This window comes from Mycetomoellerius zeteki, unplaced genomic scaffold, assembly GCF_001594055.1.
Source record: "Mycetomoellerius zeteki isolate Tzet28-1 unplaced genomic scaffold, Tzet1.0 scaffold96, whole genome shotgun sequence".
NCBI lineage: Eukaryota > Metazoa > Arthropoda > Insecta > Hymenoptera > Formicidae > Mycetomoellerius > Mycetomoellerius zeteki.
The window spans coordinates 1,997,460-2,012,090 of record NW_017257999.1 but is presented as its reverse complement, the minus strand read 5'-3'; the positions used below and the strand labels follow the sequence as shown (position 1 = coordinate 2,012,090).

The 14,631-nt window shown below is 29.9% G+C and overlaps 3 protein-coding genes across 3 annotated transcripts in view; all 3 read left to right on the top strand.

Annotated features, from left to right (window-relative positions):
- Positions 1-2,609, top strand: part of LOC108730745 (Death-associated APAF1-related killer) — a 7,888-nt gene extending 5,279 nt beyond the window's left edge. Inside the window, exons 9-13 of the mRNA XM_018460643.1 lie at positions 1-94; positions 174-244; positions 934-1,258; positions 1,592-2,002; positions 2,067-2,609. The exon at positions 1-94 is cut by the window's left edge and continues 396 nt beyond it. Of these exons, the coding sequence (XP_018316145.1) occupies positions 1-94; positions 174-244; positions 934-1,258; positions 1,592-2,002; positions 2,067-2,609 (1,444 nt within the window). The remainder of the gene's footprint in view (positions 95-173; positions 245-933; positions 1,259-1,591; positions 2,003-2,066) is intronic.
- A 4,672-nt stretch (positions 2,610-7,281) lies between these two features.
- LOC108730776 (mitochondrial pyruvate carrier 4) lies at positions 7,282-12,913 on the top strand. The gene is made up of 4 exons (XM_018460707.1): positions 7,282-7,781; positions 10,197-10,237; positions 11,607-11,803; positions 12,159-12,913. The coding sequence occupies exons 1-4, from the start codon at positions 7,697-7,699 to the stop codon at positions 12,220-12,222; spliced, it is 387 nt and encodes a 128-aa protein (XP_018316209.1). The 5' UTR covers positions 7,282-7,696; the 3' UTR covers positions 12,223-12,913.
- Sap47 (Synapse-associated protein 47kD) overlaps positions 9,955-14,631 on the top strand; it is an 83,541-nt gene continuing 78,864 nt past the window's right edge. Inside the window, exon 1 of the mRNA XM_018460704.1 lies at positions 9,955-9,969. The gene's annotated coding sequence lies outside the window, so the exon portion shown is untranslated. The remainder of the gene's footprint in view (positions 9,970-14,631) is intronic.

Below are 14,631 nucleotides of genomic sequence, written 5' to 3'. Positions count from 1 at the left end.
GAATGCCGATTCTGGATTTCAACCGGTTGCAGTTTACAAAAGTCGGGTCATATCTTTGGATTCTTTCTGGTTAATCGATCAAGATTGTCATGTTGTACATATCGTTCTTTTATTAATACAATTATATTTAACTAAATTTAAAATTATCTTTGAAATTAACAAATTTTTTTCAGATATGTGGGAACGGGAATGGAGCATTATACAGATGGAAATTCCCAATACAAAAATCAAATGACTTACCTAGGTAATCTAATATTCAGAATTATTTACATCCTCTCTTTATATATCTATATGTTATAATAATATCATTTTTAGACCGTATATGTGAGAAACACAATCGATAAATTAGAGCTCTATACTGGTCGAAGGTAGATCTTAAAATGCTTAAATAATTCAATCTTGAGTCACTAAATATGATACATATGTACTTGACATACATACCACAATTGTAGTCTAACGAACTGTGTACCGAAATATTTCCGGACTAAACACAATTAAACCACTAGTAATTTTGCGAATTAAATTAAATTCTAATAATTTCGATACTCAATCAGGCATCATATTTCAAAGATGTTAATATGCTGAAAAACTGTAATTAAATTTATTGCGAAAAATATTACCTCGGCCGGAAGTCGAACCCGGATTTCTTGTATTCCGTACGAGCGTCCTGAGCCATTAGACTACGGAGGCGGAAATATTTGGGTACACAGTTCGTTAGACTACAACTGTGGTGTGTGTGTCAAGTACATATATCATATTTAGTGATTCAAGATTGAATTATTTAATCATTTTAAGATCTAGCTTCGACCGGTATAGGGCTCTAATTTATCGATTGTGTATCTATATGTTATTTTTTTAACTTAATTATAAACTATATAATTATAAACTATATACTTTCTCTATTATTATATGAAAATTTCTCTATTAAACTAGGAAATGTTTATTTGATGCAATTGTATCTTGTGACGAAATGGACATTGTAGTCAAACAGAGCCCTTCAAAAAAAATTATAGTATCATATGGAGAAAATAAAATAAGAGAATCTAAATTAATAAAAGGAGAAATATCGAACCTGCAACTGTCTACTGATGGAAACAAGGCGTTGTATGTTAAAGATAATAAAATAATTGAGTTATTAGATATAAGAACTGGAGAAACGACGAAGATTTTAGAAGTAGATAAACCAATTCAATTTGTAAAAATTATCAGTCTTAACCGTGATGTAATATTATGCAAATGGGAAGACCATAATTTGAAGGTGTGTATATTAAATTCTTTCTTAAGATGTATTCTTTTATTTTCCTTTCTTTCTGCTTATAAATGCATAATATGTTTTTTAGTCTATTTATAATTTTGATTGTAATTATAAAACGTAGATAATAATTCATTTACCTATCTATCTTGGAACTTGTTTTTGGCTTTTTCATAGTGGAATAATATATTTCCATTATAAAAAAAATTATGGAGGATAACGGGAGCAAGTAGTCTTTTGCTTGATAAACAACTGCTTTACCACTAGCATTTTGAAAATTATCTACCTAAATTTGTATAAATAATAAACAGGTGATTAAATTGATTAATATATCAACAGATGTGGCAGCCTCCTACACTGTTTAGTATCGGAACTAAAGAAGAATCCATTTATGATATTCACATAATAAACGACAACTATATCGTAATAATGCAGAGTGGCCAAATAAAAATATGCTATAAATCTAATATACTTTGGCAATTAATAAACCAAGTAGACCTGTCTAATCCGCCTTCAAATATTATATTTAGCTGTTTGAGTTACAATAAAAAATACTTAGCAATTTTGAATGAATCGCATCGTTTAACTTTATTAGATATTAATTACGTTAACATAGCGGCATCGTCACAGCATATACAAATTAATGAACAGCCCCGTTTTATACATAGTTTTGCACAGAAAGCGATTTGTTGTGATATTTCGAAAAATGAACAATATATCGCCATTGGCCTTGAATCAGGACAAATTTCTGTAAGTATTGTATAATACATTTCTACATTAAGAGTACGCATTTAATATCGTTTACTTTTTTCAGATTATAAATATACAGAAGCGGATGGAAATCGCTCAATTATTTTTTAACGCTAATCCTATTATACAATTGTATTGGGGTCCAGTTGCCACAGATGTTCCAATTTTATTGTCATTGACAAACGATGAATTAATTTGGTGGAATGTTGCTTTAGCAAAGAACAATATGACAAGAACGCAAAATATGAGAAGTCGGATGATGAGTCGCAGTACAAGCGCTCCTTCATTCAGTTCGAATGCATTTTGGAATCAACGAGTACCTAATAGTCGAAGCGTAGACGTCGGTGTATCTAGGATACAAGATGAGGAGATATCGAGTACAGTCAGTTCGGATATCGTTAATAATATAAGTAGCTATTGGAAGAACAAAAAAGGTAAAAATCCTGAAAAACCAGAATTACTAACGGTTGTCAAATTACCACAAAGCCATGATGGAAAAATATGTATCTCTCCAAATTTCACTAAATATATTATGGTTGACATGTATGGATCTGTTAACACATTTAAACTGATTGATTATGATAAGTTCATCTTGAACTTAAGCTGATTATAGAATTAATTTATCAATGAAGAATTTATTAATATCATATTGCATAGCAATAGAGGATAATTACATCCAGAGTTGGCAAGTAACGCGTTACTTGTAATAACTTTGTTGATCGTTACCTTCTTATAATTACGATTTGGTAATGATATTGTGAATTTTTTTATGACGTAATGGTAACATCAGAGTTAGAAAAGTCAACCGTTACTTGTAACGGGTTGAAAAAGTCATTCGTTACTGAAAAATATAATTTGTACTCGTTATTTACTACTTTTTTCAGTAAGTAACGCTTAATGGTGACAAATCACTTTTTAAAGTGACTTTTCTAACCTTAGCACTACTTTAGCGTTTAGTTAGTTAGCATTACCGTCATAAAAAAAATTGCATCGTCATCAAATTGTTTATTACAAAAAGTAAAGGCAAAATAACTGAAAAGTAATGTTTGCCAACCCTGATTATATCATTATGGAAATTTAAAAGAAAAAAAATTACGTATTAATACATAGTATTGTGTTTGTCTATTCTATAATATACAATGCTTCGGCAGAAAGTTGTAGGCTTAACATATAATAATGGGTTACATGGATATTTCATTAAGATGTATGACTTAATGCATCATCTTAATGAAATCTATGTATTAAAAGACATTTTTATATAGTATCTTACCACATGTGCTCAAGCTAATAGTGATAAAAAGTATATATCTATTTATAGCAATATCTTTTACTGCCACTTGTATTTAACAAATTAACTCCAATTTTTACTACCTATGTAAAACTGATGTTTACATATAACATCTTTTTACAATTTTTTAAAGTAAATTTTTTATTTACTATGTGTAGGAAAAAAATACTGTTAAAATATATTATAAAGAAATAGCTGGATTGTAAACATATACAGTCTGTCGTACAAGATTATATGAGCTTATGATAAGATTACTCATATTATCATTTTAAGTTTTTTATTGTCTCAAAGCTTCTCATATAATTTGAAAAATCATTGAATATACTCTCATTCTATTATTTAATATAAAATCTTAACATATGATAACATTGTAATTGTTATTGTTCTGCTATTGAAACTACTACTGCAGTTTCAGATAAGCATTAATTGATAATAATAGAGATTTGGTCTAATACGCACTTGTATAACAGACAGTATTTGTATTTGTGCCATCTATAAATCCTATTATATAAATATTTTAAGCTGCCAAAAATGTACATGCGTTAAGATACATTTTTATACTCTTGCATTTAACTGATCATTTATAAATATATGCTACAGCGTTTTCTACTAAATGCGTAGCTCTCAGAAAATGTTAGTGTAACAATTTAATCAAGTGTTATGACTGAATTAATTCAATTTTTCAAAATTGAAATAATTTTGTACATAGATTATTTGCATATGTACTTTTAATTATTGTTTGTGGGAGAAAATTGTATAAATATTTAGTATCAATGCTGATTTTAAGAAAAAATGTTGAACAATTCTTACATACTTTAGTATCGAACAAATATATAATAATCACTTTAAAATGACTGTGCATGCAATGCGCAATAATATGAAATACGGAATAATATTTAAATAAATCTCCCTCGTAAAAAAATGATAAAATATAAAGAAAATAACTATAAAAAGTTATTTATACATTTATATATCGATTTTTTCTCTTTTGTATAATCAAAGTTATTGCATTTGTGTTAATGCCTATATGACACAAATATAATTTTAAAAACAGTAAACACAACGTTAATATTAATTGTGAAAAGTGTGTATTCAAAATATGTATGAAAATACTTGAGATGAATTGTATACATTTATCGTATATATTTATACGATATATATTTATGTAACAATGTAATACGATCAAGAGTATTACGAACAAATAATCTTTATAAGTAATACTTTTAACATTGCATACTTTTTAAATATATCGTTTTTTATACCAGTGTTGTATTAAAAATGAAATTAAGACTGAGAATGAAATTAAGATGAACATGACAATGATTCATGAATTATACTGTATCCATCCAGTCAAATGGTTGCCATGTTTCGTACGTATGTATACATGCATACAATATCAATATATAGAACAATATTATGAAACCTACACACAGAAAAATATGCAATAATTACTTAATGCAATTACATAATATGCAATAGTTATTTATTTCAAGTATTTCAGAAGTTCATATATTCGCAAATCTATCATAAGTTCATCACAAGCATTAAATTATTAAAAATATATTCTGAATAGTATAATTTTAATATACTTCAATCAAGTTTATTAAATTAAAACAAATTTGATTTGCTTCTTATGAAAAGTTCGTTTCTTCGATTAATTTTATAATATTTAATAATATCAAAAGAAAATAAATTCTTGTTTTAAGTACATATAATAATGAATTTTTCTAAAATTTTGTAAAAAAAATAAACATATTTTGAGATTATTAAAAAAATATTCTTTGTTAAAGATACCGTTACTTAAAAGAAAGAAAATTGAGTAATCACTTTTCTTAGCAATAGAATGATATTTTTCTGCGTGTACGTAATAATGCTTAATCATATATATAAAGAACATTATATAAATTTTAATTATATGTATAATTCATGTGCCTTATGTAAAGTATATGTAAGATCATAATGGAGCAAAGAAATATGTAAAGAAATCACATTTTATATATCTATTTTAAAGACGATTATTAAATGACGTCTTTACATCAAAGCTCTATTGTGATTAATACTTTGTTCCACTTGTTCTACTTAATCGCATCATATTTATTCTAATACTCGAAACAGAAAATTCGAGAAAGATTTAGTAAATACCAATACCATAGTTACATAAGAAATCGTAGATTATCTGTTATCGCTAGGATCTTTTTGTACCGATTCTTTTTTATTACTATTTTTTATGTATTACAATCTTTTTGACTCTTTTAATTCTCCATTAGTATCGTGAGACAAAACATGATCGAATCTCACGGAATTATTATACTTACAAAAAATTAAACTTTAGTTGATTAAGTTTTTGACATAAGAATTTTTCTTATTTCATACATAAATCTAAAGAACAATAATTACATCGTACAATTAGTAAGAATCTTATATATACACAGGGACTGTAATGCGCATTTATACATATATATTTTTTTTCTATAAATTACAATCAGACATCTGACTATAATCGTATCTAGTTCGAACATTCAACATATAAATTAACTGTATAATAGATCAAATTATTTAAAAAATTTATTTTATTCTCATATTATTATATATTGATTAATTAAAAAAAAATTGTGATTTTGATATAAATATATTATTGCTAGGATGTTTCGTTTTTCTTTTTAAAGGCTAGTTTCCAAAATATCCTCTGAGGAAAATTTTACTCGATATAATATAATATACGTCATGTATAGGTATTATATATTTCGAATAAAATTTTCCTCGGAGTGTATGTTATAGAATATAGCTAATGATAAAAAATTAAATACGAATGTTGTTAATCTAATAAGAACTATTACGAATATAAACAAGTAAGATTATATTTAGAAATATTAATTAGATAATTAGGCGATGCAATTATGTATGTGTTCTCCATCATTCAGATTTTACATTCTGATGTCAGTTCAATATTTGACTTACGGTTTATTTGTATGTTATTTACAGACGTTACAGTATCTGTATCTGTGCATATATTTTGATTACACTGTTATAAAAATGCATGAAGATATCAATAAAATTTGTGTACACACGCAACAATGTGTTTCTTATGTGCGATATATCCTTTTCTGTTACATTGATTTTTATGATTTATAAATTAGTAATAAGTTATCAAAGATTATAACTTTTTTGAGACATATATATAAATATTGTTTGGAACTAAACAAATAATCTCTAAAAACGACGGAACAGATACATCTTGTTTTATTAATAGAGAATTTAACCGTCGTAAGAGAGAGGTCGACTTGGCGAACGTCCGAGTGTCCGATTAAGAACTCTCGGCCAATGTCAGCAAACACACTTCCGCAAGGTCGCTTATTAAAGTTTTCCTATACCAGTTTAATACATTATCACTGCTTTCCATTTGATGACATAAATCGACATAAATCGACATCAGCGTCGTTCTATCCTTCTTGACATTCAGAGAGTGACAAAGATAGTGTGTCGACTGTGTCTCCTAAAAGGAAAGCAGCCTACATATACAGTTAAGTTATACAATCAGATTTGATCATTTGTTTAAAAATCAATTACTTTATGATGAAAATCTATTTATAATTCTCGACGATTGAGAAGAATTTATTGATTTCTCGTTTTATTATATTATTTTAACTTGTATACTAATTTAAATTTTAAATAGACTATTTAATATTTAAAAACTGAAGAGAAATATAATATTTAAAAAATTGTTAAATTTAAAATGTAGACAGAAATTATAATTATAAAACTTGTATTTGATGAGCTAAAGTGTTTATATCTCCTTAAAATTTTTTCAAAGATAGGTATATTGAAAATATTGAAAATATTCTTGTAATTTTCTTGAGCACAACGAAAAACGGAGCACTGCAAAAAAAATAGAAGAATGTCTTTCAAATTTACATTTCTCAATAAAAGCCTCATGCATTTTTCCATCGATCCATCGTCTATATTTACACGTAAGGTCGGCATCGCAGCCACCTCCGTGTCCCACTCTCGTCATTTTGGTATAGCAACGTTACGTTGCGGCCGCGCCATAGTCATAGATTTCGGCCACGGCTAGGAAATATTTAAAGTCTGGCGCGTGCAAACGTTCATCTCTGACGCGGTCTGAACGAGGAGCCACTATTCCGTCCATGTGATTCGTAAGGACCAGCAGGGCCAGGGACGTTGGCAAGCGGCGACTGCGGAGTTCGGCGAGGTCGAGGCACGAGGCGTCGAGGGGAGCAACCACGCGAACGTTGCGACCAATCCGCACACTTGGCGTTTCTCGGTCGTGGAGTACGGATGCCGTGATCGTCTGCCACTACTTGCCACTATTCCGCGCGATCGTGTTCGATTTCCAAGTACACGTCGAGTCATCCATAGAGTCAACGACCGCCTCTCCAACGCTAGCTATGTCGGTGATCTACAAGAACTCGATGAATGTCATCGGCAAGTTCGTGCCCGAGAAGCTACAGCCTCTGTGGAAACATCCAGCTGGTTAGTAAAGCGGTCGATCATTGCGTCGGGTTAAGCAGGTGGCACGTGTCGTACACGTGTATGCGTGCGTGTGTGTGTGTGTATTAGGCTGATGTGAGAGAAATGAGAGAAATGCGCCGGATGTGACCATGTGACGTGGTTTTCTAGATAAATGATGTTTTCCTCTCCGAGATTAGTAGAGATTAGTGACCTAATGTACTACTTTGTATTTAATTTTCTGTTCTGGATATGGTAACTAATCGCGAGTTAATTATTATTAATATTTGCTATATATATACGTTTTATTTATTGATATTTATTGCATGTGATAAGTTGGTACAACACGGAAATGTTTTTGTCTTTAGTTTTATCTCGGTTTATCAGTTAGTGACGCAAACGTCTTTTCCGCATATTGATATCGTAAAACTTGGCGACTCGCCGACGACAGAACGCGAATAGCAAACACTGCTCTTTATAATGCAGTCTTCTCGAGGTCGCATTCTTTAAGTAGTCCACGTATCTTATACAATTTGAATTAATAAATGTTCCACTTGTTTTCATTTCCATACCGCAATTTATTCTTATTTCACACTTTGTATTTTTTATGTCATTCAAGTTAATCGAGACGCTCGAAGCTCATTCATTTGACGATATTTTCAACCTTGGAACTATTCAAAGACATTTAACATTTGCAATCTTATTATCATACGTTACGAACTCATCTATAACGCGTATCTATAATATTAAACAGGCACTCGTTCGAAAGGATCGGAAGGAAGATAAACAAAGATTACTGATAAATTGTTGCAATAAAAGAATTATATCAGATTAAAGAAATCGATTACGTTGAATTTATCTTGTTTTATAATATCACATAGAAATATGCGTGTAGATTAATTCGATACCACGATTTTCTCGTGAGTTTATACAATGTTCACTAACATTAATATTAAATTATAATTAAATTGTGCATTTTTTAACTCTATATTACTCGCATGGTTTTTTTTTTATCGTAATTACTCGCACAGCATGTTTCTGACATTCAACATTATATATTAATTTTCATTGTTCTCTTTGATGGTGTTTACAATTAAATAGAAATTTTTAATATTCTTATTAATTACATAAAAATTTATAATATTTTATATATTTTTTCGAAAAAAATAAATACAATGTTTTAAATTTTAAAGGAACTTACGACAAACGTAATAACATATAAATAGTATTTATATTCAGCGAATTTATAAGCCGGAAATATTCCACACAAATAATGAATGATTAATAAATGTGAGATATATTAGCTTTGATACAAGGCTACAAGATCGAATAGTAATCGATGTAGTATAATATGAGTAAAACAAAATTATTATTAGGTACAAGATCCCAAGTCTGATGACCGAGAGTGTCGGTACTTATTTATTTTACGAGTTCTATCGAGTTATCCTATTTACCAACGTGTTTTTTCATGTAGCTGCTAAATTGGGCGATTGTACCTTCATCGAATTGTAATGGATGGAAACGAGGAGACATGATGCCGCACGGCGGCACATTATTTGTTCATCGTTAAAGTTGCTCCGACGAATTTACTAGAAACTATCAGAGCAGAAGCTTTAATAGATGGAGCGAATAGAGACAAGGTCGTACATGTTACAGCGGGGATGCACCAATATAACTAGCGCATTGATTACCTATATTTGATTGCGGTGGAACTCTGAAGCTGAATCTTTTTGTTCTATTTATTTTTCTTTTTTTTGTATTTTTTATTTCATACTAAATATTACGAATATCGAGCTTGAATAAATTGTATGAAAAATGTAAATTGAATGAAAAACAAGCTGCATAATCTGCAGATTAAACATAATCGATCCTTTCGAAGCCTTGCGTTACTATATTGCACTCCCAGACAGCACACAATATTTATAAAATATTTACAAAATATTTATAAATATTTGTAAGGCTTATTTTAAATATTTTGTAAATGTTTTTGTGGTCTTAGATTGTATAGATCATAAACATTTATTATAAACATTATGAAATATTTATTATAAACCTTATAGTAAATGCTAGGGAAATATTTAACAAGACATGATTCAAATAAAAAATACTTAACAGAAATGTTTATTTATATTTATCATAAATATTACATTAAATATTTAGTCTATCTTTTAATAATATTTCGAATAAAGCTTTATATAAAGAGAGAGAGAGAGTATGTATAAAATATTTATATAACATTTTATAAAATGAATAATAATAAATATTTATCATAAATATTCTGCTGTCTGGGCTCTTCTGAGTAAAATAAGTTCGCTATGTATTTCTCCAATCACTGATACAATTCTTTCATTGCGACAGTTTATTGGCAATATTTGCTTAATTTCTTTCGATCCTTTTGAACGAGTGCCCATAATTCATATTGATTGCGTGTTTTTTTAGGTCCACAAACCATCTTCTTCTGGGCACCGGCCTTCAAATGGGTTAGTAACAATGTTTCATTTCCTCAATATTTGATATTGCCGTGTTCTGATAAATTAATCGAGTAATAAATAATTGAGAGATCAGGGGCACTTAAACGGTATTACATAAACACAGAACACAGATAGAGTTTCATTTCATAAATGTCTTCATCTTGAAGCTTTCCTTTATGCTGAGAAAAATGGTTTTCTTATAACAACAAGAAGTAGAAACAAAACGAATTCTGATCGTATGAATCAGAATTCTGGTTATCGTAATTAAATTTCTGATTATCTTGAATGTTTGTTTTAGATATATATAATTATAAGTGTTTGAATTGTACTTTTGTGATTGAATCTGCCAGAATTCTAATTAATGTAGCGAGACTATTTCAGCTTTAAAATACAATTCACTCTTACTTTTTTAGAATTTTTTTTTAAATATCATCGTGAAATATCAAGTGATTGAATAACAGGTTGCGTGTAGGTACACAATTTTGCTTCAAGGTAGTTGCGTAATGTATGTTGGCAAACAGACATGTTGCAGGAATACTCTAAATGCTACGTTCATTCATATTATAATCATGTTGCATGTTTAATAATTATATATGACAATTTTTAGAAACAAACATATGCATTTTAAAACCGAGGAAATTAAGGGCATATACCACGAATGCTCGTTGTTTTTCAGCGAAGCTTGTCTTAAAATAAATACATACAATTACAATTAATAAACGTTTCGGCCTTAGATTAGGCCATTCTCAGTATATAAAATTAAAAATATAAAATTAACGACATATATAAATCTAAGTTATTTCTCTTTTAATATGACTACACACACAAATTACATAAGTACGCTCGTTGAATTTATTTTTTATACTTTCTTTAGTTTGTCAACATATTTTTTTACATATTGTTTGTCAACATTATTTGTCAACATATGCATTTTATCTTTCTAACAAAATATTTTTGCGTTTGAAATATAGTTTTATATTTTGAACATTTATTTTAACAGAGTATGAATTTTATATATTGCACTATAAAGTGCAAAAATAAGATAAATATAAATAAATATAAATCCCGTAATACATTACAAAATATAGAACGATTTATTTAATCGTTATATTGCTATTTATGTCTATTGATTTTATAGCGGAAATATTTTTTTATAAAATATATTCTTTATGATGTAATTTTCCGTTACGTACACAAAAGGATAAAAATAAAATACAATCAAACTTAAAGCAAATGTGCCGTATTATTTTAATGTTTAAGATTACAAAAGATTTTTATTTTACATATATGCATACACGTTCGATATGCGTAAAGGAAAGATGATATTGATGTGCCAAAAGCGATTTATTATGTAAATCGCTCTTTCTGCAATTTGTAGGGTCTCGTAATCGCCGGCCTCGGTGACTTGCAGAGACCAGCGAACAAAATCTCCATCAGCCAATCTTGTGCCTTGGGCATCACGGGGATAATCTGGACCAGATACTCCTTAGTCATCACCCCGAGAAACTGGAATCTCTTTAGCGTAAACCTCTTCGTCGCGTTTACGGCTATATATCAAATAACGAGAGCCCTGAGGTAATTATTTTGACGCAAATTACATCGTAAAATTGCATAAAATTCATCTATCAGATTCACATGCTTCGATATTTTTGTTTCTACGAATTTTACGAATATTTCTGTGTTACGCTATTGTTATTTTTAAAATTTCTCTTTAAAATTTCCCAGAGAGAAGCGAGTGTTTGATTATTTTATAAAATAAAAATATTGTTTCTGCAGAATTCTCTTAAAGCTATCGCAGGAATTGATTAAACGAGTCTGTCAACACTTTTCTGTTTTGCTTATAACTTCTCGCATAATTTATCTCGTTTGATATTGCGCCTTTGGCTTAGCTATTTCTCTGAAGACCTTACCGAATTAATATTTGTCTCAGGTATCAGCGCCAGCAAGCAGCTTTGGAGGCAGCGAAGACGATTCCGTCAGATGCAGCTCACTGACGATAACTATATGTATAGATATACATTCCTAGGGAACGAAAAAAGGAATACTTAATTCTTCGCTACTTCGCGTTTCGTGAAACATTTATGTTACCATTTAGCACCGGGACGAGTAGTAGTGACGTCTAGCGAATCTGACCAATACGTCTTAATGACGAACAAAAAACTGGAAAGATGTATATATATATAGATCGGTGATACATATAATATATACAACTCGAAATATTTAAAAATTATGAAGTTGTACAATTACGTTTGATTGAGCTCGTAGCATGAATTCTTTAATGAAACAAATTAATATCGTCTTGAATAACTTCAATGAACACCCAAGGATACGATCAGTCTCGTTACAAATGCTTTGAATTATTAATTTAATTGATCAATCAGAAGAAAGAATTTTACTAGTTAAAGAATTTAGACTAATTAAAGAATACTTCAAAGCATTGTAGCATCGCGTTGATCGTGTCTCAATTGATTAATGTCTCATGACTTTTCAAATGTCTTTGCGATATCTATTAGACGTTCGGTCGAAAAGAACGTAGCGAATTTTACGTAAGGTCGATTGACTTTCTTGGTGCCAAACTGTGATATGTATGACGCACGATATAACATTCATTTTAGATGCTGTACGATAAATAAATATTGTATACTAGATAGATAAAAAGTACAACTACACAGGGCACAGAAGGAATGGAGTCGAGAATGATCAGGTGTAACGGATGGATTTGACGCGTCGTATGTAACATATGTCGCGCTATCAATTCATCGATAACACCTGATTGCATCCTACGTGTTTGATCATTGTGCACCACGTGCGTTCTACCTCGAGACGTAACGATGCTCACGATGCTTCTGCATGACATATCGATGTTACGTAATATAAAGTGTTGTATGTGTCAATATCGTAACATTTTAATTAATATTATTGTAACTGCCTTGCCCCAATCAAAGTTAAAATAAAATTACAAATATTTTTAATGTCACTGCGTTGTGAAATAATAAACAATCGACCGTACTCGAGGTCAATGTAATTGCCGGAAGGTAAAAATATTTGGACTGTGTAGGTATTATAGATAAGTCTTACGTTATCAGGCAGTAAAGTGACGTTTACACTTGGGCTTTGTGACGTGAAACCCAATATCGCGCTTTAAAAACAAGAATAATGCGCGTCTCGTATCCTTGTCGAACATAGAACATACAAATGTTTCGCATTGCCAATCGAAGAATCAACGGAAAGTAGAGATCACGTCTGATTAATGGATTTCATCACGCTTCCGTGACGATGCCGATATGTTATTGTTCGGCAGGTATGTCACGGGGATTAAGAAGACTTATTACGGGAGGAATTCAGATTCTACGAGTACCATGTAGCTATCAAGCTTACAAATTCACGCGTATTCGCATTATCGATTGTAATTAAATTTTATTTATCTATTAAATTTTATTAATCTATTTTGCTACTTAAATCCGTACTATCTTGGGAACATTTCTTTTCATTTGAAAGATATTCATAGAAAGGAAGATATTGCGGAATAAATTAAAAGTCATCGTTATTTATTACATTCCCTAAAGGGGATTTAATTTTCAACTTTAACTTTCTATTATAAACTCAATTAAAAATTTTTTATATTATTGATTTTCGATCCAAGATTACGCTTCCGAAGTGTAATTTTTATCACAAATAAAGAATCTTTGTCACAAATTAAAACGTTGCATTATAAATAAAAGGCAGCAATTTATTTTCTTAGATTACTTTCCTTTTAGAAGATACAGTCGACACAAGTTTGTTCTTCCTTTGTTATTCATTGAATGTCAAGGACAAAACGACATTTATCGACTGTGCCGACTGTGCCTTTTGAAAGAAAAGCAGCATTAAATGCATGTATTTTTTAAAAAAGACGAACTACTCCGAATAACAGTAAAATAAAACAAGATGTATCCAGCAATATATTATAGACGCTACGTATTGCCGACATTATTATACGCAAGGGGAACCTGCCCCCTTTAAATTTTAATAAAAAAAAATAAATTATGAGAATTTTTACGATGAAAAATTAAATGCTTATTGCTCTATTTGTGTCTCGCGCGTTATTCATATGAAAGTTCGCTGAAGATTTTCGAAGCCCGATTATAATTTTAATATGTTTTATGCGAAGATAAATTTTTGCTCCCTCCCCCCCCCTACCTGAAATCTTACGCTTATAATTATTCATAAAGAAATATTTGAAAAAAAAATAACACGGTATTACGTATATAAGAAACGTGATAAATCTCCGCCTGATCCCCGTTATCAATCTCCGCCGTTATATCGGCAGACTTCAAATCTATCAAAATTCTCTCAGCGTCGCGTCGTACAGTGCGTACGGTAACTTATTCTGTATCAATTTTGTCGCCGTCGTTTCCAGGTCA